Source organism: Lynx rufus, unplaced genomic scaffold (assembly GCF_022079265.1).
Source record: "Lynx rufus isolate CCGP_SWC_20201006 ecotype Redwood Valley unplaced genomic scaffold, mLynRuf1.p SCAF_4, whole genome shotgun sequence".
NCBI lineage: Eukaryota > Metazoa > Chordata > Mammalia > Carnivora > Felidae > Lynx > Lynx rufus.
The window spans coordinates 18,130,489-18,157,285 of NW_025814856.1; the positions used below are offsets into that span (position 1 = coordinate 18,130,489).

The window sequence follows — 26,797 nt, forward strand, 5'->3', positions numbered from 1 at the left end:
TGTAGCTGGTGTGAGTTTGACCCAGAAAAATGGCCTTAGAGAGGGCCAAAGACAGGCTTCTGGGCAACTTTTCTCAATGGATACTCATTTGGAGAGGGCTATAAATAGCCACAGGCTGGAGGGGAGGCAGATTTCCCTGGCTCTAGGCCAGCCTCTTTCCCTGACAGTGGGCACTGGAGGGGGATGCTGGTGAGGGAAGCAAGGTTTTAGGAGAGGCAGGAAACAGCCTTCCTGTTGGGCTCTGGAAAGCTTCTCCTCTGGACTTTCATTCCAGTTAGCTGGGCCTGAGATGGCAGAAAAGCTAGCCATCCCCAGAGAAACAACCTCAGGGTAGAGACCCAGGCTGGGAGCCAAGCATTCACAATGGGTGATGGTGTCCTACACTCACTGAGCAGTTACTGAAGGGCCATTTCCACGAGATTGGCCTCCTTTGTGCCCCGGGTCCACAGCCCCATCCTGGCTTTGTTCAGGATGCTTTGAGTTGCTGTGGGATGCTCAGCCAAAACCCTGAAGGCTCTTTTTGGGGACCTGGAGGCTGGGTGCCCCAGTGTACTAGTGGAACTGGGGCCATGCCTCTGAAATGAACTGAGTGGGCTTGCCAGCTTCCTCCCTCTCCTCTGGGGTAACCCATAGAAGTCTCTAGTTCCTCCTCCAGGGCTCTGCCCTTGGGCAGGATGGAGCATGGCCGGGCTATAGGCACAAGCATGGCCGCCTCTGGGATTATCAGCAGCAGGAGCCATTTGGACCTCGTGTGTGGGGGAGATGAGTGAGAATAATTGTTCACAGGTCGGGGTCTATTTGTGACATGAGGTGCTGTGGGTGTGGGATGTGTGGTTTGCGAGAGGTAAGTGTGAGATTCCAAGGAAGGAGCTGCCGTTGTGGGGAGATGACTCAGTACGTTTGGAGTTGCTCCTGGAGTGTGGGGGCTTCCTTGAGGAGGCGTGCACACTCGTGATTATTACATCTGTGATTAGAAACAGGCCCATCCCTGAGCTGATCAGTTAGGTAAGTGTTTGCTCTTCAGTACTTAGAACAGTGTGATCCACACCAAAGAAACTCACCTGTGTGTTTGTGCCAGCACAAACCAGAAGCCAGAAGCCCTGGCCCCCCAGGAGTAAGGTTTGACAGGCAGGGGTGAGACGCTGCAGTGGCCCCTGTGTGGTGTTGCCCCTCTGGGTTTTAGCCTCCCTGAGATGCTCACTTGAGCTATAGGACCTGAAGGGCAGAGGTCAAGGGAGAGCCACATATGGGGCACTGGTTTCCTGGTGGGCACCCAGCCCTTGCCACACAACAGGCTCCCCCAAGCCCAGGACCTTGGGTGACGTGGGAAGGGAGCCAGCCTTTAATATGCCAGGAAAAACAGCAGAGTGGGAGGACCTTGGCCACACTCAGTCCATCTGCCTCGTTGTGCCGGGAAGAAGCCTAGGCTCAGGGCCAGGAAGGAAGGGGCCTCAGACTTAACTGCAGATTCAGTGTTTGGTGAAGAGCAGTCCTCTCAGCCAGGTGCTTCAAGCAAATCTGAGCCAGACAAATGCATTGGTTCTTTGCTGGGAGGCTTCTCAGGCCTTCAGCACCCTGAACGGCACCATGGAGCTCCAAGACAGAGCTGTAGCCAGCAGCCTTTCCCAGACTTGCTTTCTCAGAACATTAGGGGCCGCTGTTCCATGGCATCAGTTTGGGAAATGCTGACCTAGTCCATTCTCCAGGTTCTCGGAACCTGGTGGATGCCCTTTTCTGACAGGGTCTCCAAGCAGAACCTTTTCTTCTCCAGAGCTGGCTTTCAGTGGTGTTCCAGTCAAGGAGAAAGAGCCCTCAGCACATTTTCCTGAGAGGCTGGCAGAACGTAATTCTCGAGTCAGAGCGGTTGTCCATTGTCACTCTGCTAAAAGCAGATTCACCTTCCTGGTCCTTTTGCACAGAAAGAGAAACCCAGTTTGCAGGTTTTGTTCACGCACCTGCTGATCCGCCCTGGTCACACCATACCTGTCCTGACACACCTCCTAACTTGATGTTTTGCCAGCCAAGAAGGCCGTTTCTGGGATTACCCTGGTGTCTGTGGGCTGGGCTCCTGCCTGGCCTGAGATGCTGGGCAGGGCCAGGGGCTGGTTCTGAAGTAGGGTGTGTCTAGGTGTCAGGGCGTTCAGGCAAAGCGACCTTTCCCAGGACACCCAGGTCCAGGACTCTCTTCTCAGCAGGGGCCCTGCTACGGTGCAAGAAGAGGTGGTGCTGGTTCCAGCACCAGATGCACTGCAGACACTGGCCACTGGGGGGCATACTGGGGACCTTGTCTGCAGGGTGGGGCTGTGTGTCCGAAACTGCTTAGTGCAGTGATGCTGCGGTGGCGGGGCTGAGGAGGCCTGGGTCCCACATTCTGCCTTGAAGCTCACCGAAGCTCATCAGGGCATGTCAACATTGAGGCTGCATGGAAGTCAGGGAAGGAGCTCAGGGCACTCTCTGTTTATAGACAAGGAGACGAAGTCTTGGGAAGTCTTGGCTTATTCAGGGTCATTTTGGAGCAATAGACCTGGGGATCCAGAATCAGTGGCTAGGTCTCCAGTTTTCCCTCAGGGACTCTCAGCACCATTTTCCCTGTCCACAGTCCACTCTTCCTCCTCTTCTTGAGGAGAGTTCAGAACAAACAAGGCCATCTCAGCCACTCTTTGTGGTGAGGCCATTTCTTTCTGGAGTTTTGTGGTCCTGGAGCTCAGGGCAGGTGAATAATTTACCCTGTTTGAAATTGTGGCAAAAGACTGGGGGTTTCCTTGTGGGGTCTGAACATCTCTCACCGCCCACAAGAGACCGTCCCTGTGAGGAGGAGCACTGATCAGGAGGCCAGAGGCATTCAGTACCAGTGATGGGGAAAAGACAGGAAGATTGTTCTCTTCTCTCCCTGGATGTGGGTCCTGAGAAAAGTACCTTAACTTCCCAAATGTCTGATTTCTCTAAAGGAGAGGCAGAGGGCCAGGGACCAGCCTCGGTGGCTTTGCTGATGCCTCATGCCAGCTCAGGCCTATTAGCCCACCTCTCTACTCTTCAATGACTTAATGTTCAGGCCTGCCACCCCTTTCTCCTGCAGGAGGGAGGCCCTTGTTGCACAAATCAGGCTCTATTCTGATGGGGGGATGGGAGACAAGGCATGGTTGTGAGCCTGCTGGGTGGAATCTGGGAGGTGAGGTTTGGGTGGGCAGTGGGGGTGGGAGTGAGCTGCTAGAGAATACGAGTGATGGCCAGGGGCAGCCCAGCAGCACGTCCTGGCCTGGACTTCCTCCAGATGTGCGTCTGGCCTCACCCGGGGAAGAGTGTCACAAGAGCACGTGCTGGTGCAGACGCAGGGCTGGCTGCATGCCTGTGCTTCCAGATCTGATTGGCAGAAGCATCCCAGAGCACCAGCTACAGTGCAGCCGCAGCCTGCCCCTGGGAGGCCCACCCTCTGCCCCAGTGGGGAGCCATAGAGCTGCTACCCCATCTCTAGCCTTCCAGGTTCAGACAGCTCATCTGAGCTCATCTGCCTCCCATCTCCCTTGCCCTAGTCGGAATTGCTCAGAAGCCCCTCTGAAAAACTACAGAAGAATGATCATGGTCTTTCTTTGCCTGTCCTAAGGTCTAGACTTTGCCGAGACCAACCCAAGGATGTTTAATCCACTGTGCACTGGCCTCCCTCCTAACCTGCTCCATCAGCACTTACCCATGGGCTAAGTAAGGGCTTAGGCACTTACCCATGGTGGGCGGTGTGGAGAAGGGAGGGAGATGAAGCAATGGCCATAAGCTTTTCCTCTACTGCCTGCATCCCACTCCTTTCCGGCAAGGGCCGGAGCACCAGATGGCCCGGGGGAGGTGCTGTGAGTGCCGCACCGGATCCCTCCGCTGCAGCCACCAGCCTTGCCCCCTTCCCTCTGCTCCTCCATGGCCACGCTGCCTCCTGGGCCGGTAGGGAATGAGGAGCAGGTGTTAGGAGGACATAGATCAGCAGTGGGCTGAGGAAAGGCAAAGTTGTCTCCCTCCTCCCTGGGCCTAGGAGGAGGTGGTGTCTGCACACATGCCCAGGCTTCCCTTCTCCACCGCTAAGCCAAATGGAAGTTGGTCTCCAGGGGGCAGGCCCTTTGGGAAACCTTTCTCCCACAGTACATCCAGTCCTTGAGCAGCTTGCCTTCCAGAAGCCAAACAGTCTTCAAGTCAATAGGGAAATACCTGCCAAGCTTCAGTCAGTCCTGGACAGCCAGCCCTGCTGCCAGTCCGTACTCCCAGGAGGCAGGACTCTTGGCCTCCTTGCTGGGACCACTGCGGGGCAGAGGCCAGAGCCACTGGGTACATGCAGAAGAGACAGCTGTGTGGGAGTGGGAGCTGTTTCATAGCTGGAGCTGTCAGGCATGGCACTCCAACTTTTAGCTACAAAGGGGGCTGTACAGTTATCTAAGAATGAATGTGAAATTAATTCAGAGCAGAAACCTGAGATTTTATTCTCAAAACACCTGCTCCTATATGTGTGGGCAAAAGAAACAGAATGAGAAGAGAATTGAGTAAAAATTGAGAAAAAAAAAGAGAAATAAATAAAGTGGGAACAGGGAGAAGGAACAGGGGGGAGAGACAGGAAAGGGAGGTGACAGAGAAAGCCAGAGGCAGGAAGAGGCAGGAGAGCTCAGTGAAGTAACCAGATGCTGGCTGGTCACCTTGGGCAGGTCTGCCTGTACCCACTGTCAGATGGTGGCCCTTTCCCTTCTTCCCATCCTTTCCTTCCCCTGCAAATACTTTTGAGCCCTTATGTTAAGCCAGGAACTGTCCTTGACACTGGAGAATCAGACAGAGCTGAAGTATGTTGCTCAGCCCTGTGGAGCCCGCAAGCCAGAGGGAGAGGCGGCCCTTCCGCCAGTAACCGCCCAAGCAAACACACAGTCACACCTGGGGGTCAGGTGTGCGGAGGACCAGGAGGGAGGCTGGGGTGTTTGATATGCTGCTGCACCAAGACTCTTGGGGGCTTCTACAAGGAGGAGACATTAGACTGGAGTTGGCCTAGGGACAGGTGGGGCCCAGGGAGGCCTGAGGGGAAGTGCATGGGAACAAGCCAGGGCTGGGTGGCTGGAGTGCCGTGAGCAGGCCCAAAGGGCAGGCAGATCCTGCTGGGGTCTCTAGATGGGCTTCCAAAGATTTTGAAAAGTGGCAGTGGGAAGGTCAGATGTGCATTTAAAAACACCTCTTTAGAAATAGATAACGGTGATGGTTGTACATTATAAATGTAATTAATGCCATTGAATTGTACACTTAAAATGGTTAAATGGCCAATTTTATGTTATATTTATTTTATCACAAAACTCTCAACAACAACACCCCACTCCTCTGACTGCTGGGTGGAGAAGAGCCCATGCGGTGGGGCTGGATCCCCAGAGCAGGCTGGGGCTGGGGTGGTGGGAGTGAAGAACCTTGAAAAACTCCTGGTGGATTTCAGAAGCTAGATAGACAGATTTTGGAAATGTGTTGCACATGGGGGTTAGGGGATAGAGATGGAGAATTTTTCCATTTGGGCCACGTCAGGTTAGAGGTGCCTGTGAGCATCTAAGTGGGGTTCAGTAGGCTGACAAATCTAAGACCCTGGCATGCAGCAGACAAGTCAGGGCCAGAGAACTTTGAAATTCACAGGCATATTGACATCAGCATACTTCCCACTAAACACTTCAGTAAGCATATCATTAACTTGAGTTTAGTATGGGGGGGTGGGGTTAGGTAAAATGGACATGTATTGTAATGTTTAGAGCCCAAGTGTACCATTCAGTGAGCTTTGACAAAAGCATGGAGCTGTGTCAGCCAAACCCCTCTATCAAGGTAGACGTCCTCATCACCCTAGAAAGTCCCCTCAGGCCCCATTCCTGTCCATCCCCACCCTTCCTCCAGACACAACAGTTGTTCTGATTTTTAACCACCATAAACAAGTTTTGCCTATTCTAGAGCCCCGTATAAATGGAATTGCACAGAATGTGCTCTTTTTTGCTCTTTTACTCAGCACAGCGTTTTTTGAGGGCCGTCTATGTGGCCAAGTCTTGAGAGGCCTGACCGAGCAGGAAAGGAGAGAACACAAGACAGTGGTGTGCACAGGAAAGGTGTGCAGACAGAGGAGGGCTCCGAAAAGCAAGAGACAATGGCACTGGAGTTCTGAGAGGCAAGGGCTGCACAGGAATGTGGGGGGTGGAGTGTGGTTGAAAGAGCGGAGCCCCCAAAGAGGCAGGTCTAGATCCTCAGTGTGGAGGAAGAAGCCTATTGTGTGGCTCCTCTTGACGACATTGGAAGCAGGGCAGCGGTTTGAGCCAGAAAGCAAGGGAGGGGGACAGGCAGGGAGAGGGACACGAGAAATTGAACAAGCCATTGTGGACAAAAGCCTCCTGGGGAGATGGAGTGAATTAGTTAACCAGGCAGATATGGGGGTCCAGGAGAAGTTAGACGCAAGTTAATTTACAGCGGAGCCCGTCCGCCTGGTGCCCATTTATCTGTTTGGGTGTAGGCCCGGGGAAAAAAGGTATCTGGCTGGATCCAGTTCTGAAGCAGACATAGATCAAGAGAGCACAGACATTTAGCAGAGTGACTGCGTGACAGACCATAGATTCAGCTGGTCAGGAAGACACGTGAAGGCAGAGGGCCTGTGGAAGAACAGAAAGCAGAAGCTCGGGGCAAGTAAGTTCAAGTAAGGGAGCAGCTGAGAAAGGCTCTTCTTGGGATGAAAGTCCCTTCGGAGCCAGAACCCATAAGGCCCTGCTTTTCTGAATCCCCAGCAGGCTCCTGGCAGGGTAGGAAGCGGCTCCCTGAGGGAAGCCACTTTCCTGTAGCTTCTGCTTCCCCCACTTCCAAAGCAGCTCTTGGCCTGCACACCACACTGAGCCTCCCCATTCCTACTGCTGCTCGGGCCCCACTGGGCTGGGATGCACAGGTGTCCCGCCTCTGAGATGACAGGATGGGTTTCCTTGCTGGCAAGAAGGGTCAGCCTGACAAAAGCTAGTGTCTGACAGAGCCATCCACATCAGTGCATCCCTGGGCAGTCCCCTTAGCTCACCTCTGGTTCTTGGGACGTGAGTTCTGTGGCGGATAGCCTGCTCATCTCCTGGCCATGTGCCAGGTCAGGCTCATGGAGGTACTGGACAGCATAACTCTAGGACAGGTTTCCCGTCACACTAGTAGAAGGCCATTCATTCATTGTGATTCTGGTGGGCAGCTGGATTGGAGGCTGCCAAGAAGCCACAGACACCGAATACAGTTAGATGAGGAAGGCTCTCACTGCTCTGGTCCCAGGGCTGACGAGTCTGCCACAGGCCTGGCCATGTATGCCCAGCCTAGGTGGGCAAGTGAGCTGGGGTGCATGGCCATCTATCTCCCTGTCCAGTAGACAGCATCCATCCCCCTAACACAGGGATGAGGACCTTGGAGGAGGGAGGAAGAGGCTAAGGCTGAACCCCTCCGATCAAGCTCCTGATGATCAGTGGGGGAAGCAGAGGGAAGTCTTGCTGGGCTCAGAGTGCTCCCCTCCCAGTGTCCTCCCTGGGAGGCCTTTCTGCCTGGGCCTGAGTCTGGGTGGGGCTGGGAGAGGGTGTGGTCAAGGCTCCTTGCCATCTAGAAGAGGCTGGATAGAAATAGCTGTGCCCATCTGGGCGATGAGTCACTGAGGGGCGTTTTAGCTGTTTCTTGGAGAGGTTCTATTTTAGGTGAATGCCTGTGACAGCCTGGGTGACGGAGGCTGGGTAAGGGAAGGTTCTGGTGGTGAGTGCAGGAGTTTTAGCACATGCCCTTATTCAACCCTGTCCAGAACCTGAAGGAGGGTCACTCTGAAGTCCCAGGATAAGGAGTTTTACATTCCAGACTCCTCTTGTCACAAGTCCCACCTCAGGGCATGCTATACCTGTGCAAGCGCACAGTGGAAATGGAGCCTGGGGTGTGCACTGGGCACCCACCCCAGGAAGTGGGTCTGTGACAGCTGCCCTGGGCCAGGGCCTGGGGCTCCCCTCAGAAGGCTAATCCCCTCCGGGGGACCATCTGAGGGTGAGCAGAAATAGCCTGCCCCTGGGAGCTCCCATTTTGATGGGAAGTGAGCCCTCCCCACCCAAGAGTAACTTTCTAAAGTGTCTTTGGACTGAGTCCCAGAGACCCAAATTGTTTCCTCTGAGGCTCTCTCTGTCCAAAAGTAGACAGAGCTCCCTTGGGTCTTCAAAAATACGTAGGGTGAGTTGACAGTTCCCATCTGGGGGGGATGGCTTCACACCCCAGTGCTGTGGCATCACTGTTCTTAGGGTTTCTGGAACTGGGCTTGGCCTTTGAGGGCTCTGCCAGTGTTTTGCAGAGGGGACTTCTAAACCCATGACTTGACCTGCATGAGGTTGAGTGGCCTTTGGAAGAGGCAGGAATGCAGAAGACACCAGACTCCAGGCCATAGCTCAGGAGCTGGGCTGGGCTGGCAGGGCTGGTCTCACCCACAACACCACTTCCTGGCTGGGTAACCACAAGAGTATGTGGTTAAATTAGATCAGACCTTGATTTTCTCTACTGTGAAAACTAAATGACAATGTGAACTGTGAACATGCCCTGTGTGGTCCTGGGCACAAGGGGGTGCTCACCAAAGTGCGGTGTTCCCCACTCCTTGGATGCTGCTTTTGGCCTGCTAGGCAAGACAGCCAAACCCAAGCTCTCCAGCTGGCAAGTCAGCTAAAGCAGCAGCTGCATAGCCCTGTGGCCTCAAGGAAGAGAGCAGGACTAGAGGTACTCCTAAGGGTGGACAGAAAGGGCTTTTTGCCTCAGGAACTGGATTGGACCTTTCCCTGGTGACTGGGCCACCATGGTGCTTTCAAAGGCTCTGGCTACAAGCACAGATGGAGCAGCCTTGGCCTGCAGCCTCAGCTCTGGTTGGAGAGGAGGAACCTCTTCACCGGGGCACCAAATCTCCAGTCTCATGGCTTTGGCTTTGTGGGAACTGTGCCCCCCGCCCCCTGTTAATAGGTTGTTGGGATTAATCCCACCAGAAGTCTCTCTGGAATGAGCCCTGTTCTGTACTACACACTGTGCACAGTCCTGAGAACACCTCAACCAGAACTCACAAGCTAGGTGGGGAGAAAGGAGACACCCAAGGAAACAAATTGGTAGATACTTCGGGAAAGAGTAAGCACTGTGAAGAAGATGAAGTGGGTGATTCGATACAGAGTGCCTGGTGGGGGAGGCGTATGTTAGATTGTGTGGCCAGAGAGGGCCCTGATGGGGAGATCTGAGGCCTATATAGCTAGCTGGTCTGGGGGCAGAGAAAATTGTGAGGGCTGAGGCCCTGGTTACAGAAGTGAGCTTAGGGGACTATTTGGCAGAACAGGAGGCCCAGAATCTCTGGGGTAAGACCACTAAGGGGGGATGGCAAGGAAGGAGGCCAGAGAGAGGAATGCGCTGGAGTAGATTGTGGGATCTTATGGGCCCTGGTGAGTTCCCATGGCACACATGATGGGAATCCACTAAGGGATTTGAGCCTGTAATTGATAGGCTCTGGTTTGTATGTAGATTTTTTGAGAGAAAAATATTATTGGCTCATGCACCTGGAAGTCCAAGGGCAGACTTAAGGTATAGCTGAATCCAGGGAATTAAATGAACTCATCAGATCTGCTCCTCTCTCCTTACCTTGGTCCGCTTCTGACTGTCTATTGATGTTATCCTTAGCATCTCGCTGCATGTGGGGAAAGAGGGCTGCTGGCCACTCTAAGGCTACTTTTCTCTATGAGTAATCCCAAAGGAAAAAAGCCCCTCTTTCTTCTATTGTTCATTTACCAAGGGCTCTGATCAGCCCTGTTTGCAAGGTCACATACCTGTCCCTGCGCCCCTTGCTGAAACCAGTGATTGGCCCAACCTGAGTCATGCGCTCACTTTATTCAGGGAAGGGGTTGATGCAGAGAGAAACTACATGTCCATCACATAAATAGCAGCACATGATTTTTTGTTTTGGAGGCACAGATTATCCCATTTTCTTAAAAAATGTGTCTTGCTTAAGGAAACTTTTTCATTCTACTTACATCATCACTTACATTGCATTATTTTGCTCTCAAGATTGTTCATGTATATCTTGTGTCCTCAGCTAGACTCTAAGCTCCTCCAGGACAGGGAGGAAATTAAAAAAAAAAACAAAACACGTTTATTTCTGAAAGAGAGAGAGAGAGAGAGAGAGAGAGAGAGAGAGAGAGAGAGACACCAAGCATGAGCCGGGGAGGGGCAGAGAGAGAGGGAGACACAGAATCCGAAGTAGGTTCCAGGCTCTGAGCTGTCAGTGCAGAGCCTGACGTGGGGCTCAAACTCATGAGCTATGAGATCATGGCCTGAGCTGAAGTTGGACATTTAACCGACTGGGCCACCCAGGTGCCCCGGTTTCTTTTCTTTTCTATGCCTCCCTCTCCCTCCTGTTACTTTTCACTTATTTATTCATTCTGCAAGTTTTTAATTGAATATCTGTTGCGTACCAGGCACTGTACTAAGGCCATCCTTTTCTTCCTGGTTTAAAAGATCACTCTGGCTGCTGTCTGGAAATGGCCCAAAACAGGCAGCAGGGGAAAGAGAGTGACCAATTGGAGGCTTTTGGGGTCATTGGTGAGGCAGGGCATGGAGATGGAATAATGTACACAGATCAGAGGTACAGCCAGTGGGTGGTGGGGAAGACTCTTGAGCAGGAGGGTCTGACAGGCAGCAGATTGGTGGTTGGGGGGTGGGGAGTGTGTGTGACTGCCCCTGTTCTGCTCCAGGCAGCTGGCAGCTCCCAGAGGTCAGGGCAGGTGCCATCAGCCCCTTCAGCTTTGCCTCCTGGCAGCCCAGAAACACCTGAGTGGTGCTTGCTGCTCCTGCCTATGCTTGGAGCTGGCCCTGGCTGCTGGGGGGCCTGCAGTGACCTGAGCTATGGGCACTGTCAGTCCCGACCACCCCGATGACCATGATACTTCCTCCTCAGGTGAAGGAGTGGCTCTGTCTGAACTGCCAGATGCAGAGGGCTCTGGGGATGGACATGACCACTGCGCCTCGCTCCAAGAGCCAGCAGCAACTGCACTCCCCAGCCCTGTCTCCTGCCCAGTCCCCAGCCAAACAGCCCCTGGGGAAGCCGGAGCAAGAGAGATCGCAGGGCCCAGGGGCACCACAGCCAGGCCTCCGCCAGGCTGAGACATCCAGGGCCACCTCAGTGCCGGGGTCTGCCCAAGCAGCTGCCCCTCCAGAGGTGGGGAGGGCGTCTCCTCAGCCTCCTCTCCCCATCAAGCCTTCCACAGCGGATCCCAGGCCACCTGCAGGAGAGGCCCTGGCCAAAAGTGCCACCACAGTGCCCTCTGGGCCTGGTGCTGCTGAGCAGACCCAGGAGGGCCTCACTGGGAAGCTCTTTGGCCTTGGAGCATCACTGCTGACCCAGGCGAGTACCCTCATGTCTGTGCAGCCCGAGGCTGAGCCCCAGGGCCAAGTGGCTCCCAGCAAAGGGCCACCTAAGATTGTCTTCAGTGATGCCAGCAAGGAGGCTGGCCCAAGACCCCCAGGCTCAGGACCTGGGCCTGGGCCAGCACCTGGAGCCAAAACTGAGCCTGGAGCCAGACCAGGTCCTGGATCGGGGCCTGGAGCCCTGGCAAGAACTGGGGGAACAACCAGTCCAAAACATGGCAGAGTGGAACACCAGGCAGCGACCAAGGCTACTGCCAAGCCAAAGACCACGCCGAAGGAAAGGGCCACTTGCCCACTGTGCCAAGCTGAGCTCAACGTGGGCAGCAAGGGCCCAGCCAACTATAACACCTGCACCACCTGCAAGCTCCAGGTGTGCAACCTGTGTGGCTTCAACCCAACGCCCCACCTGGTAGAGGTAAGAGAGCTGGACCAAGACCTGGAGTAATGGGGGGCCTGGGAGGCATGGGAGCCAGAAAGGGCTACAGAGAGCCAGGTCTTCAGCACTTGTGGGGCCCCTACACAGGTACAGAGGGGCTGTACTCCCTTTTCTATCCCTGCCCCAGGCTTGTTGTTCTTCTCAGAAAACTAACTGGCACAGCGGATGGGGTAATGATGCCCGCTGCCTCTGACTGGCTGACCGGTGCCCTGAGGCCAGTCCTAGAGGTAGCTAGGCTCAGAGCACCCTGAACTAGCCTCCTCATTCCCAGCTATCCTGGGCATGGCCTGGATGGAAGATGCCAACCTCCCCTGCTCAGGTGGGAAGAACCTGAGGTCCCACCCTGCCCTCCGTCTATGACCCACACAGGGGGTTGAAGGGCTGTTAGGCCCAGGGCTATGCCCCATTGCCCCAGGCTCCAGCCAGGTGGTATCCTCCCTCCATCCCCTCTTCTGAGGTCATGGGTATTGACGTCTACTTGTCAGAGCTAGTCTTTGGGCCACATATTTTCCTTTGGCTGGGCCTAGTTCTTCCTGGGGCTGCATGTGGGGATGTTCAGGGATGTTCTTTTTACCCCTAGGGAAGTTTGAGAGAGTTCTGGGGTTAGGGCCTATCTCTCTGCATCCTTGCTCCAAGGAAGGGTTCTGGGCGCTGTGCAGAGCTGGATAGAAAAGAATAGGAGGCCCAGTGTTCTCTCAAAGCTTGGAGCCCACCTGGCAGGCTCAGAAGATACAGAGGTACCTGGGCAGAGTTGGATGAGCCTGGGCCTGGAGGCTGCTTCTGCTCCTCCCCTTACTCACTCTGCCCTGCCCACAGGGCCATCCATGTGAACCCTACCTTGGCTGCCTTGGGCATAGCTGGTGTGTCCCATTCCCTTAAATGCCCTTAGGGTCAAGATGAATGATTGGCTCATCTTAACAGACAGATACACCCCCAGCTATGTCACATCAGGAGATGATCAAGCCAAAGCCCTTCCTCCTGGACACAGGCAGCCACCTGTGTCCTTGGGGATTCTAGGCAGAGCCATGCACGGTCAGTGGTGGGGCAGGGAGTCTCTGGCACCTTGTTCTGATTTGCTTTGAGTCAGGCCTCCACTGGAGCAGCCCACTGTGGTAAAGAAGACTGCTTTGGCTGTCACAGGCCATATCTTCCAACATACAGAAAGAGGCAGCTCTAAGCAAGAAAAGTGACCTCCTCACATGATGCCCATGTGGCCCTCGAGGCCCCATACTGCCACTTATCTCCTTAGATCCAAGGGCTCACTGGAGGACAGTTGGCCTGGCTGACTAGGGTGGGGAGGGGACACCAAGGGGCCACCAGAGAGCCAGAGGAGCTCCAGTCCAGAGACTACCAGGCACACACTGGCTGTCAGTTGAGTGGGGCACCCTGATCCTGAGGGACTGTGAGCCCTGTTGGACTACTGAGCTGGTGCAGCCTGGGGGACCCTTGTCCCTGAGAGACCTCCTGGCCCACATTTCCTCACTCAGCAAGACATGCACAGAGAGAAGGGGAAAACTGTCTCAGTTCAAGAGTGTAAATGTTCCTGACAACTCCTTCCAGCAGCCCCTGGGCCAGGCCAGAGGAAGTGCTGATTCTGCCCAAACATGTCTCAGTCACATGCTGACTCTTGGATGAGCATCTGGATTCTGATCCAAGCCTCTCCTTAGCCATTTGGTTGTCACCTTCCTGGGTTCCAGAGCTTCTGCTTCTTGATAGCCAACATTGCCCCCTGCCCTACCCCCTCCATGTCCTGCTGTCTCCATGTCCTGCCCCAGTGCCACTTCCTTGGCCAGAACCACCCTTGTCACCACAGGATCTGATGGGTTCCATGGGCCTGACAGCAAACTTCTGGGTGTTTAGCGCCTCCCCACCCCGGGGCCTCTTGCTCCTAATAGCAGTCAGAGGGTAGCCCAGCTTCTCCAACTCCTTTCTCCTTATGGCTCTACTTATTAATGCAGCTGTCCCCAGAGGGGTCCTGGGGAATGTGTGAGTAGACAGCCATGATGCCCTCCTCCTGTGGTTCCTGGTACCACCGTTGCTTTTCTTCACTGTAACCAGGCCATGGACCGTCTTTGATCTCACCTCAGCAAATGGCTACTTGACATTCGGCGCAATTGTGTGCTTCCCTATGACCTACTTTGTGTGAGAGACCTACTGTCTCTCCCACACCTTGCTAACTGAGGCCAGCCCGCCAGGCTCAGGATGACTGTGTGTCTCTGTGTACAATGTGAGCCAGAGGGACCCTGTCTGCATGTAGGCCGGGGGCTTGAGGGAGGGATGGACCAGGGCAGTCCCACTGCCACTTCCCCACAGGCCTGTTAGACCTGCTGTGACTCCACCTAAGATGAGAGTCAACTGTCTGGGCTGCTAGGTTGGGGATTTTCCTCAACATCTTGGAGCTATAAAACCTCTTACCTTCTTCCTAGACAGGGAGTCCAGAGCATACAATGAAGGAAGCAGTAAAACTAGATCCCTTTTTGCTCTGAAATTCCCTCTGAAAAAATAACCATAGTGCTATTTAGTGAGTCATTTCATAATTAAGAGTTGTTGATTCCAAATTTTTTTACCTATTTATCTTTTGAAGGATAATAGTACCCTCTGGCTTAATTTTTAATTGGCTTTCAGTTCAAAATAGAGTTTGTGAAGAAATTAGTGGAATTGGAAATGTTACAGTAACACCACCAGTTTCTGATCTTATTAGAATTGCCAAAATACCAGCCATACCCTTGAGAAGTTGGGCCTCCCTGGGGAAAGGGCCCGGCACCTGTGATATGCGGGGCTGGGCTGGGCTTATTTGGGGAAGGGGTTGCATCGGGGGCACCAAGTGAGAGGCCAGCAGCTGCCTCTGGCAATAGTGGTCTCAGGAAGCCCTGTCTCCTCCGTGTGGAATGGGGGTGATAGCACTCCCTCTTAGGTTTCTGGGAGAACTAGTTGAGATGCCATACTTCAGATACTTATGCAAGGTCCAACACACAGCCAGATTGGAACCAGCATGTCCTAACAGGGAGTCTCTATGCAGGGAAGAAAGAGTCTCCTCTGGCCCCCAACTATCTGAGTGTGAATCAATCCTGTGGCCAGTGTAAGACCCTGGTCTCATGAAGGATGCCCCATGGGGAATGGACACATTTGGTACTGGAGCGTGAGGAGAGCACAGCCCAGCCAGAAAGAAATATGTTGGGGATATCAGAGAGGATTCCTCTTATTGGAGGCAGAGGCCCAAAAAGGAGAAGCTTAAGGATGTCCAGAGACAGGATGGGGCAGGGTCATAGCATCAGGAGAACGGCAGCACCAGTGACAGCCATGCCTATAGTCCAGGGTCTGGCCATGCCTATTGAGCCCTTTATGTCCAGGCATCCTTTCTCTGAATTTCTCATCTACTGCCCCTGGTCTTGCAGTGAGGCTGGGGGTATGTTGGGCCCAGCAGCTGGCCATGGGCTGTTGGTCAGGCTGGTGTCACGTGATCAGACCGACACAGGCCAGCTCCACATACACAGAGATTGTGTTCTGCAGGGTCATTCAGACAATGGCAGGCAGTGCAAGAAGGATGCCCAACATGCATTGCAGCCTCACTGGGCAACCTTGGCCCTTGAGGCACAGTAGCCAGTGATCCTGGAAGGCAGCAGGGCTCATCCACCCGTGGAGTACTCCACCAACTCACTTCCCCTTCTTCACCTTGACCCCATCTCCCACCATTAGGTGGTGCTTACCCTGGGGCATTCCTAGCTGCCCCCAGAAAGGAACTGGACAGAGGGAGGCAAGGCAGAAGTGGTCATCAAGTGTCCCACTGTCCATTCCTAAGTCCCAGACCATCCCCTGCCCACTTGCCAAGGGGTCAGGCAAAGGGGAAGAGAAAGTAGCAGCTCCCTGGGGCTGGCTGGGGGCAGGGTTGGGAGAGTACAAGAAAGGGTGTACAGGTAAATGAATGAATGAGGGAATAAACATGGATGAGTGAATGAACGAACAAGGGGAAAAATGGAATGAATGAGCAGGGGGCGGGGTGAGGGAGGGCATGCTGTCAGGGGGCAGAGATGAGAACTGAGTGAATAAAAGGGCGCCTGGGTGGCTCAGTCAGTTAAGCCAGCTTAGATCATGATCTTATGGTTGGTGGGTTTGAACCCTGCATCAGACTCTGTGCTGACAGCTCAGAGCCTGGAGATTGCTTCAGATTCTGTGACTCCCTCTCTTTCTCTGCCCCTCTCCTGCTCATGCTCTGTCTCCCTCTCTTAAGAAGAAATTTTTTTAAAAATTAAAAAAAAAAAAAAAAGAACTGAGTGAATAAAGAAATCAGGACCTGTGCTCCAGCCCTCAGGCATAGAACCTCCTCATGGCCAGCCTCCTACCCCATCCCCATTCTCCAGAAACTTAGGTCTGTGCCAAGTCTCCTCAGACTCCACCCGAACAGGCCCCAGTGCCCTGCACCCTTCTCCCCGCTCCCAGAGAGCTGGCAAAGGGCCTCCAGCAGCCAGGTCCAGTGTTTATTTTTAGCCCTTACCTCACATGCCTCCCCCTGCCTGCCTTCCCTCCCTCCCTGGCCGCCTGTTATAGCAGAGCCAGGAGCAAGAGGCCCAACTGGGCAGCCCGTTCTGCAGCCTGGCTGTCTCTATGAATAAGCGTGGGAAGGAACAAAACCCTGTGGAGCATGTGACCACAGGTGACATGCTCTGCTGAGGGCTGGGCCTCTGGGCTCAGGTAAGCAGGCTGCCACACAGGCTGGCTTTGAACACTTGGCATTAGGTCTGCCTCCTCCATCCAGAGCATCTTTCCAAGGTGCCCTTCACTGGCACTGCTTCACTGGGACTGTTGCTTCTGGGGTGGGGTCTGCAGGCCAGAGGCAGGGGTCAGAGGTTTGCCAAGCCCCTAAGGTGAGCCAGGGCAGGTGATCTGACCTCGAGAGGCCTAAGCTGGAATGGCTGTGTGCAGGGTCCCAAAGTGGAGCCAGAACAGTGTTGCCATAGGCCAGCCCCCGGTCTGGGCCCAGATCCTAACCCCATCATGCTGATCCTGGGGGGCTTTTCTCATTTCCAGAACTCTCTTGGCCTCTGCCTACACCCCTCTTATGTCTCCAGGGTCTTTTTGTCATGTCATAATCCTCTTTGAGGTGGGGGGATTTCCACTGTGTCCCTAAGTGATGTTAGAGGCATTGTGGGCTCTGGGCTCAGGCTGAGCATCTGTGCTCTTCCGTGCCCCATCTCAGGGCTTGAGCTCAGCCTGCCTAGCATTCTCCCCAGGCACCTCTAGGGGTGACTAAGCCAAGTGAGCCCAAGACCCAACAAGTAGCCAGCACCCATTGCTTCATAGGGGTTTGTGTCAGGAATGCATAGAGGACCAGATAAGGTCAAAGGGAGTTAGTCATGGTGCTAGGGCCAGGGAACAGGGTGAGTAGATGTAGGACCTCTGAAGGGTCACCCTCCATAGCTGGGCCCCTCTGCTTAGGGGCTGTGTGTAGGATTGGGCCTCAGGGCAGAGTCAGAGCTCCAGTCTCAGCAATCTCAAGGCTCTGAGTAACAAGCCTGTGGATCAGGCCTATCCTTAACACACACCAAGGGCCTGCCACCTGCCTGGTCTGGCCTCTGCTGGCACCCAGGGCAGAGATGTGGTATGTAGCCCTGCGGGCAGGAAACCAGGGCAGAATCATTGATATGGCATCTGCCATGGTGGCCTGAGGATACCAGGCTGAGGGCAGGCACTCTGGGGGTACTGTGGGAGTACAGATCCAAGGATCTGCCACATGTGCTAGGGTCTGACATGGGCACAGGGCAGTGTGTGAAGTAAGGGTGCTGAGGCTGCCAGCCCACTTTAGGCTGGCGAGGGCCACAGGCTACCTCCTTGCCCTGTCTTCTGGCTCTGTGATCCTGTGGTTCTGGGTCTTGTGGTTCTCCTAATGGCCCATCCTAGTGGCCAAGCTGCTAGTGGGAGTCTGAGTGTCTGGGCACCTGAGAGGACCAGCAGCAGGAGGGTCAGAGTACCAAGGCTCTTCCCCCTCCTCCAGGGTGAGAGCAGACATAAGTGTGTGGTTATCCTCTTTTCTGCCTCACTCTGTGGGCCAGGGTGGGGCTTCCAGTCTTGCCAAGGAAGAGCCCTGACTCTGGAGGAAGTTCCTGGGAGACACGCCCCTGTCAGCCTCTGACCTGCTGCAGGAATCACCCATGCAGGGCCTGGGATGTTCAGACCTCACTCCTGTGCAGACAGCTGGAGCTGGGGAAAGTAGACTTGGTTTCTGGTGTTCTCGGAACTTTGCCACTGATATCCACGTCATACTTGGATGACCAGTTTGGGGCTGTGGTCTCCAGGAAGGCTACATGCCAGCCCCTGTGTCTGTCTTAATCATGGCTGTGTCTCCAGTCCCCAGCACTGAACCTGACAGAGGGGATTACCCTGAGAGTAGTGGACTGACGGTTGAGTGTTTGTTCCCCACCCAGATCTGGAGGAAGCAGGGCCCTTGGTCTAAGTGCTGGCACACACAGTCCCCATCGGAACAGTCCAGAGCCCTGGGGGCAGGAGGAGGCTTCCACCTGAGGGTCTTTGCTGGCCTTGGACAAGGTGACTTGGGCTGGGGGGTATAAGCAGAGGGGACTGCTTGGCCCCATCCTCCCAGCAGGGCTTCTTTCAGATGCCTCCCCTGGCCCCAGGAGCCTGTGACCTCCCAGCACAGCCCTTACTTGGGAAGAGTGTGGGGAGGATGGTGTCTGAGGCCTGAGGGCTAGGAGGCCAGGGAGGAGCTGGGCACCTAGGAGGCGCTCCCTGTCTGAGGCTACTCCTGGTTTGCATGGGCTCTGGACTGATGGACTCCACACCAACTCCCCCTCTTCTCCAGACTCATGTGCTACCTGTAGCCTCCCCTCCCCTGCAGGTCTCCTCCTTTTCTTGCCAGGTGAAAAAGCTCTCTACAGGGTAAAGAAGAGATCCTTCTTTTTGGTTTATCATTTGAACTCTGAAGGATGGGGAAGTCTGTCATTTGGGGGCAACAAATCTATTAGTCATTTTCTCCTTGTGCCTTTGGGGTCATGCTTTAGAAAACTTTCTCCTGCTTACACTTACAGAAATAGTCATAGAAATACTCTTTGAGTACTTCAGTGTCTTTGTGATTTTCATCGACCCCCTCCCCTCCCATTTCCTTACAGAAAACCGAGTGGCTCTGTCTCAACTGCCAAACTAAGCGGCTACTAGAGGGCAGCCTGGGAGAGCCGACCCCCCTGCCGCTGCCCACCTCACAGCAGCCCCCCTCGGGGGCCCCTCTCCGTGCAGCTGGAGCAGCCCCTCTGAAGCAGAAAGGGCCACAGGGGCTGGGCCAGCCATCGGGCCCCCTGCCTGCCAAGGCCAGTCCCCTGCCCACCAAGGCCAGCCCCCAGGCCAAGCCCCTCAAGGCTTCTGAACCTAGCAGGACCCTGAGCAGTGCCCAGGAAAAGAAGACAGGAATCCCAGCTAAAGCCGAGCCTGGGCCGAAACCACCTCCGGAGACTACCCTGCCCCCTGGGACTCCTAAAGCAAAGACGGGGACCCGGAGGACTGAACCTGCCACGCCTGTCGTCAAGGCTGTTCCAGAAGCCCCCAAGGGTGGGGAGGCAGAGGTCAGTCCCATTCACTTCCCAGGGACCTTAGCTCTCAGGTGGGATGGTCTAGAGAAGGGCTTGGTTCCTGGAGCAGGTCCCTTGGGGCCACAGAGGTGGTAAGGGATGCCTGGATGAGACCCTAGTGGGCCTGGAGCCTATGAGTTATAGGCTGGTCCTATGTCTGGCATTTGGTTGAATGCTTGGGCGGATTTTGCTACCATTAGATCTAATAAAGCTTCTCTTTGAGAATCTAGGGCTGCTTGGGGTTTTTAAGGCCAGAGAAATGGAAGGTGGTGGGCCCTCCCCTGGGAGGTGGAGGACCCCTTCCTCAGGGCCCTGGGATTGACAGAGAGGGCTGGGCTTCTCCAGTGAGCTGTCTGCCATGGGGAGTCAGTGTCTGCTTCTCACCCTGCTGCAGGAGCTGGCAGGCAAGCCTTATTCTCAGGACCTGTCTCGGAGCCCACAGAGCCTCAGTGACACAGGCTATTCGTCCGACGGCATCTCCAGCTCCCAGAGCGAGATCACAGGCATTGTACAGCAGGAGGTAGAGCAGCTGGACAGCGCAGGGGTAACAGGGCCTCGCCCGCCCAGCCCCTCCGAGCTCCACAAGGTGGGGAGCAGCCTGCGGCCTTCGCTGGAGGCCCAGGGCCCAGCCCCCAGGGGCGAGCAGAGCAAGCCACCCAGGAGCAGTGGTGAGGAGCAGAAACGGAGGCCCCACTCCTTGTCCATCATGCCTGAGGCCTATGACTCCGATGAGGAACTGGAGGATATCTTGGAGGAGGAGGAAGACTCTCTGGAGTGGGGGCGCCAGAGGGAGCAGCAGGACACAGCCGAGTCATCAGATGACTTTGGCAGCCAGTTGAGGCACGACTACGTGGAGGACAGCAGTGAGGGTGGCCTGTCCCCTCTCCCACCCCAGCCCCCAGCCCGGGCAGCAGAACTGACCGACGAGGAGTTCATGCGACGACAGATACTGGAGATGAGCGCCGAAGAAGACAACCTGGAAGAGGATGACGTTGCCCCCTCTGGGCATGGCCTGGCCAAACATGGCACCCAGAAGGGTGGCCCCAGGCCCCGGCCTGAGCCCAGCCAAGACCCAGCAGTGCTGCCCAAGAGACGTCTGCCACATAACGCCACCACAGGCTACGAGGAGCTGCTCTCTGAGGCAGGCCCAGCCGAGGCCAGCGATGGCACTGGGGCCCTACAGGGGGGTCTCCGCCGCTTCAAGACCATTGAGCTTAATAGCACGGGCAGCTATGGCCATGAGCTGGACCTGGGCCAAGGTCCCGACCCCAGCCTGGAGCGGGAGCCGGAGCTGGAAATGGAGAGCCTGACAGGCTCGCCAGAGGACCGCTCCCGTGGGGAGCACTCCTCCACACTGCCTGCCTCCACACCCAGCTACACTTCGGGCACCTCTCCCACCTCCCTGTCCTCCCTGGAGGAGGACAGCGATAGCAGCCCCAGCCGCCGGCAGCGACTAGAAGAAGCAAAGCAGCAGCGCAAGGCTCGGCACCGCTCACATGGGCCCCTGCTGCCCACCATCGAGGACTCCTCGGAGGAGGAGGAGCTGCGGGAGGAGGAGGAGCTGCTACGGGAGCAGGAGAAGATGCGGGAGGTGGAACAGCAGCGTATCCGCAGCACGGCCCGCAAGACACGGCGAGACAAGGAAGAACTGCGGGCCCAGCGGCGGCGCGAGCGCTCCAAGACCCCCCCGAGCAACCTGTCCCCCATCGAGGATGCCTCCCCGACTGAGGAGCTGAGGCAGGCAGCTGAGATGGAGGAGCTCCATCGCTCCTCCTGCTCCGAGTACTCGCCCTCCCCTTCCCTTGACTCGGAGGCTGAAGCCCTGGATGGTGGCCCTACCCGGCTCTACAAGTCAGGCAGTGAGTACAACCTGCCCACTTTCATGTCCCTCTACTCGCCAACTGAGACGCCCTCAGGCAGCTCCACCACTCCCAGCTCCAGCCGGCCCCTGAAGAGCGCAGAGGAGGCCTATGAGGAGATGATGCGCAAGGCCGAGCTGCTCCAGCGGCAACAGGGCCAGGTGGCAGGTGGCCCCTCTCAGCCCACTGGTACCCGGAGCCAGGGTGCCTTTGAGTACCAGGACACCCCCGACCAGGACTATGGCAGGGCTGCACAGCCTGCCCCTGAGGGCACACCGGCCAGCCTGGGGACAGCCGTGTATGAGGAGATCCTTCAGACATCACAGAGCATTGCCCGCATGCGGCAGGCCTCCTCCCAGGACTTGGCCTTTGCGGAGGACAAGAAGAAGGAGAAGCAGTTTCTGAATGCCGACAGTGCGTACATGGACCCAATGAAGCAAAATGGCGGCCCACTCACCCCTGGTACCAGTCCCACCCAGCTGGCTGCCCCTGTGTCCTTCTCCACCTCCACCTCCTCAGATAGCAGTGGTGGCCGAGTCATTCCTGATGTCCGTGTTACTCAGCATTTTGCAAAGGAGCCTCAGGACCCCCTCAAGCTTCACAGCTCTCCTGCCTCCCCCAGCTCTGCCTCCAAGGAGGTAGGCATATCCTTTTCCCAGGGCCCTGGCACCCCAGCCACCACAGCTGTGGCTCCTTGTCCAGCCAGCCTGTCACGAGGTTATATGACTCCAACCTCCCCAGCAGGCTCTGAGCGTAGCCCTTCACCGTCTGCTGTAGGCCACAGCTATGGACAGAGCCCAGCCACTGCGAACTATGGGTCCCAAACTGAGGAGATACCCCAGGCCCTCAGCGGCGCCACTGCCAGTGGACGGGCTGCCAGAGACAAGCCCCTGAGTGTGAGTGATGGCGAGAGCGGCCCCCACAAGGCCTCCCGGGGATATTCCTACTTCGCAGGCTCCAGCCCACCTCTCTCTCCATCTTCTCCTTCAGAGAGTCCCACATTCTCCCCTGGCAAGCTGGGCCCAAGGGCCACAGCCGAGTTCTCTACACAGACGCCAAGCCCGACCCCTGCCTCGGACATGCCTCGGAGCCCTGGTGCCCCGACCCCAACACCCATGGTGGCTCAGGGCACACAAACGCCACACCGGCCCAGCACACCTCGCCTGGTGTGGCAGCAGCCCTCTCAGGAGGCCCCTTTCATGGTCATCACTCTGGCATCAGATGCCTCCAGCCAGACCAGGATGGTACATGCCAGTGCCTCCACCTCCCCAGTGTGTTCGCCCACTGACACCCAGCCCACCACCCACAGCTATAGCCAGACAACACCTCCGAGTATGTCCCAGCTGCCCCCAGAGCCACCTGGGCCACCTGGCTTCCCGCGGGCACCCAGTGCTGGCGCGGATGGGCCCTTGGCAGTCTATGGCTGGGGCGCCCTCCCTGCTGAGAACATCTCCCTGTGCCGGATCTCCTCTGTCCCTGGAACGTCTAGGGTGGAGCCAGGCCCTAGGCCTCCAGGCAGTGCCGTGGTAGACCTTCGCACAGCTGTCAAGCCTACTCCTATCATCCTTACTGACCAGGGCATGGACCTGACCTCTCTTGCCGTGGAAGCGAGAAAGTACGGCCTTGCCCTGGATCCAATCCCAGGACGGCAGTCGACTGCTGTACAGCCTTTGGTCATCAACCTCAATGCCCAGGAGCAGACCCATGCCTTCCTCAGCACCGCCACCACCGTGAGCATCACCATGGCCTCATCTGTGCTCATGGCTCAGCAAAAGCAGCCTGTGGTCTATGGAGACCCCTTCCAGAGCCGGCTTGACTTTGGTCAGGGTGCGGGTAGCCCTGTGTGCCTGGCCCAGGTCAAGCAGGTAGAGCAGGCCGTCCAGACAGCCCCATACCGAGGCGGGCCCCGTGGAAGACCTAGGGAGACCAAGTTTGCCAGGTATAACCTGCCCAACCAGGTAGCACCTCTGGCCAGAAGGGACGTTTTAATCACTCAGATGGGCAGTGCCCAGAGTGTTGGCCTCAAATCGGGCCCAGTGGCAGAGCCTGGTGCCGAACCCCACCGGGCTGCCCCTGCAGAGCTGCGGTCACACGCTGCTCCAGGTGCCAGGAAGCCACACACAGTGGTGGTGCAGATGGGAGAGGGCACAGCAGGCACTGTGACCACACTGCTCCCAGAGGAACCTGCAGGTGCCCTGGACCTCACTGGGATGAGGCCTGAGAGCCAGATGGCATGCTGTGACATGGTCTACAAGTTCCCCTTTGGCAGTAGCTGCACAGGCACCTTCCACCCCACCCCCAGCGCTCCTGAGAAGAGTGTGTCAGACGTTGCCCTACCTGGCCAGAGCAGCGGCCCCTTCTACAGTCCCCGGGACCCTGAGCCTCCTGAACCCCCTACCTACCGGGCACAGGGGGTAGTGGGGCCTGGGCCCCACGAGGAGCAGAGGCCCTACCCACAGGGCCTCCATGGCAGGCTATACTCCTCCATGTCTGACACCAATTTGGCAGAGGCTAGCCTCAACTACCATGCCCACAGGATTGGGCAGCTCTTCCAGGGCCCTGGACGAGACTCAGCTGTGGATCTCAGCTCGCTGAAGCATTCCTACAGCCTGGGCTTTGTGGATGGACGCTACCTTGGGCAGGGCTTGCAGTATGGCTCGTACACAGACCTGCGTCATCCCACAGACGTTTTGACTCACCCACTTCCCATGAGGCGCTACAGTTCAGTGTCAAACATCTACTCAGACCACAGGTATGGCCCACGGGGAGATGCAGCTGGCTTCCAGGAGGCCAGTCTGGCCCAGTACAGTGCCACCACTGCCCGTGAGATCAGCCGTATGTGTGCTGCCCTCAACTCCATGGACCAGTATGGAGGGCGGCATGGCAGTGGTGGTGGTGGCCCTGACCTCATGCAGTATCAGCCCCAGCCCGGGCCTGGGCTCAGCGCTCCCCAGGGTCTGGCTCCCCTCAGACCTGGCCTCCTTGGGAACCCCACCTTCCCAGAGGGCCACCCAAGTCCTGGGAACCTGGCCCAGTACAGGCCTACGGTAGGCCAGGGAACAGCAGTCAGACAGCTGTTGCCATCCACAGCCACCGTGCGTGCAGCCGACGGCATGATCTACTCGACTATCAACACTCCAATTGCTGCAACACTGCCCATAACCACCCAGCCCGCCTCAGTACTGCGGCCCATGGTGCGCCGTGGCATGTACAGGCCTTACGTGTCGGGTGGGGTCACAGCTGTGCCGCTCACCAGCCTGACACGCATGCCCGTGATTGCCCCCCGGATACCTCTTGGGCCCACAGGGCTGTACCGATATCCTGCACCAAGTAGATTCCCCGCTGCTTCCAGCATTCCACCTGCTGAGGGTCCTGTGTACCTGGGGAAACCTGCTGCTGCTAAGGCCCCAGGGGCTGGGGGCCCACCAAGGCCAGAGCTGCCAACAGGGGCAGCTCGGGAAGAGCCTCTTTCCACAGCCACCCCTGCTGCCGCCAAAGAGGCTGTAGCAGCCCCATCCCCAGCCCCAGCCCCTCTGGCCAGCCAGAAGCCGCAGGTAGATGCTGCTCCCGGGGGCGGCAGCGGGGCCCTCAGCCGGCCAGGGCTGGAGAAGGAGGAAGCTGCGCAGGAGGAGCGACAGCGGAAACAGCAGGAGCAGCTGCTGCAGCTGGAGCGGGAGCGGGTGGAGTTGGAGAAGCTGCGACAACTGCGGCTGCAGGAGGAGCTGGAGCGGGAGCGGGTGGAGCTGCAGCGGCACCGTGAGGAAGAGCAGCTCCTGGTGCAGCGGGAGCTGCAGGAGCTGCAGACCATTAAGCACCATGTGCTGCAGCAGCAACAGGAGGAACGGCAGGCCCAGTTCGCCCTGCAGAGGGAGCAGCTGGCACAGCAGCGTCTGCAGCTGGAGCAGATCCAGCAGCTGCAGCAGCAGCTGCAGCAGCAGCTAGAGGAACAGAAGCAGCGGCAGAAGACCCCCTTCCCCGTGGCCTGCGAGGCACCTGGCCGAGGGCCTGCCCCAGCTGCCACGGAGCTGGCTCAGAATGGCCAGTACTGGCCACCCCTGACCCACACAGCCTTCATCGCCGTGGCAGGGCCGGAGGGGCCTGGGCAGCCTCGGGAGCCCGGGCTGCATCGGGGCCTCCCTAGCTCTGCCTCGGACATGTCACTGCAGACAGAGGAGCCGTGGGAGGCAGGCCGCAGCGGCCTCAAGAAGCGGCACTCTATGCCTCGCCTGCGGGACGCCTGCGAGCCAGAGTCAGGGCCCGAGCCCTGCGCGGTCAGGAGGATTGCAGACAGCAGCGTGCAGACAGACGAGGAGGATGGGGAGGGCCGCTACCTCCTGAGCCGGCGGCGCCGGGTGCGGCGGAGTGCGGACTGCAGCGTGCAGACTGATGACGAGGACAGTGCCGAGTGGGAGCAGCCGGTGCGCCGCCGCCGGTCCCGGCTTTCCCGCCACTCGGATTCCGGCTCCGACAGCAAGCATGATGCTGCCGCCTCATCGTCCCCTGCAACCGCTGCTGCGAGGGCCACGAGCAGCGTGGGCATCCAGACCATCAGTGACTGCTCTGTGCAGACGGAGCCTGACCAGCTGCCCAGAGTCTCTCCAGCCATCCACATCACAGCCGCTACTGACCCCAAGGTGGAGATCGTCAGGTACATCTCGGCGCCAGAGAAGACTGGACGCGGGGAGAGCCTGGCCTGCCAGACGGAGCCCGAGGGGCAGGCCCAGGGTGTGGTTGGGCCGCAGCTTGTAGGGCCAACTGCCATCAGCCCTTACCTGCCTGGCATCCAGATCGTCACCCCAGGGCCCCTCGGCAGATTCGAAAAAAAGAAGCCAGATCCCCTGGAGATTGGATACCAGGCCCAGCTGCCCCCGGAGTCCCTGTCACAGCTCGTGAGCCGCCAGCCTCCCAAGTCCCCCCAGGTCCTCTACTCACCGGTCTCACCCCTGTCCCCACACCGGCTCCTGGACACCTCCTTTGCTTCCAGTGAGAGGCTGAACAAGGCTCACGTGAGTCCCCAGAAGCACTTCACGGCTGACAGCGCTCTCCGCCAACAGACGCTGCCTCGCCCCATGAAGACCCTGCAGCGGTCCTTGTCTGACCCTAAGCCCCTCAGCCCCACCGCCGAGGAGTCTACCAAAGAGAGGTTCTCCCTCTACCAGCACCAGGGGGGACTGGGTAGCCAGGTATGGGCACAGGGGCTGGTCCAGGGTGGGACAGGGGTCTCTGTCTAGCCTGGGGGCCCCACAGGGAGGGGTTTCTCCTGGGGTGGGGGTGGAGTCACCTCCAGCTCCAGAGGCCCAGAGGAAGGAGTTGAGGATGAGGACTGGATCTTCCTTGATGCACACCTGGTGGAGCCAGCAGCCTGGCAAGGACATCTGGGCAAATACAAACTCACACACTGGCCCCCACAGCCACCCATCCAGACACTGCTAGAAACTTCAGCCTCTCCTCAGCACTGCCTCTTCACAGCCCATATCTGGTCCAGTCCCTACCGTGTCCCCCCGCCAGTCTGGGCCTCTCCC

At 57.1% G+C, this 26,797-nt stretch overlaps 1 protein-coding gene across 1 annotated transcript in view; it reads left to right on the forward strand.

Moving 5' to 3' along the window:
* Nucleotides 1-26,797, forward strand: part of BSN (bassoon presynaptic cytomatrix protein) — an 88,832-nt gene that overhangs the window by 55,731 nt on the left and 6,304 nt on the right. Inside the window, exons 3-5 of the mRNA XM_047097493.1 lie at nt 10,937-11,821; nt 18,964-19,410; nt 19,811-26,458. Of these exons, the coding sequence (XP_046953449.1) occupies nt 10,937-11,821; nt 18,964-19,410; nt 19,811-26,458 (7,980 nt within the window). The remainder of the gene's footprint in view (nt 1-10,936; nt 11,822-18,963; nt 19,411-19,810; nt 26,459-26,797) is intronic.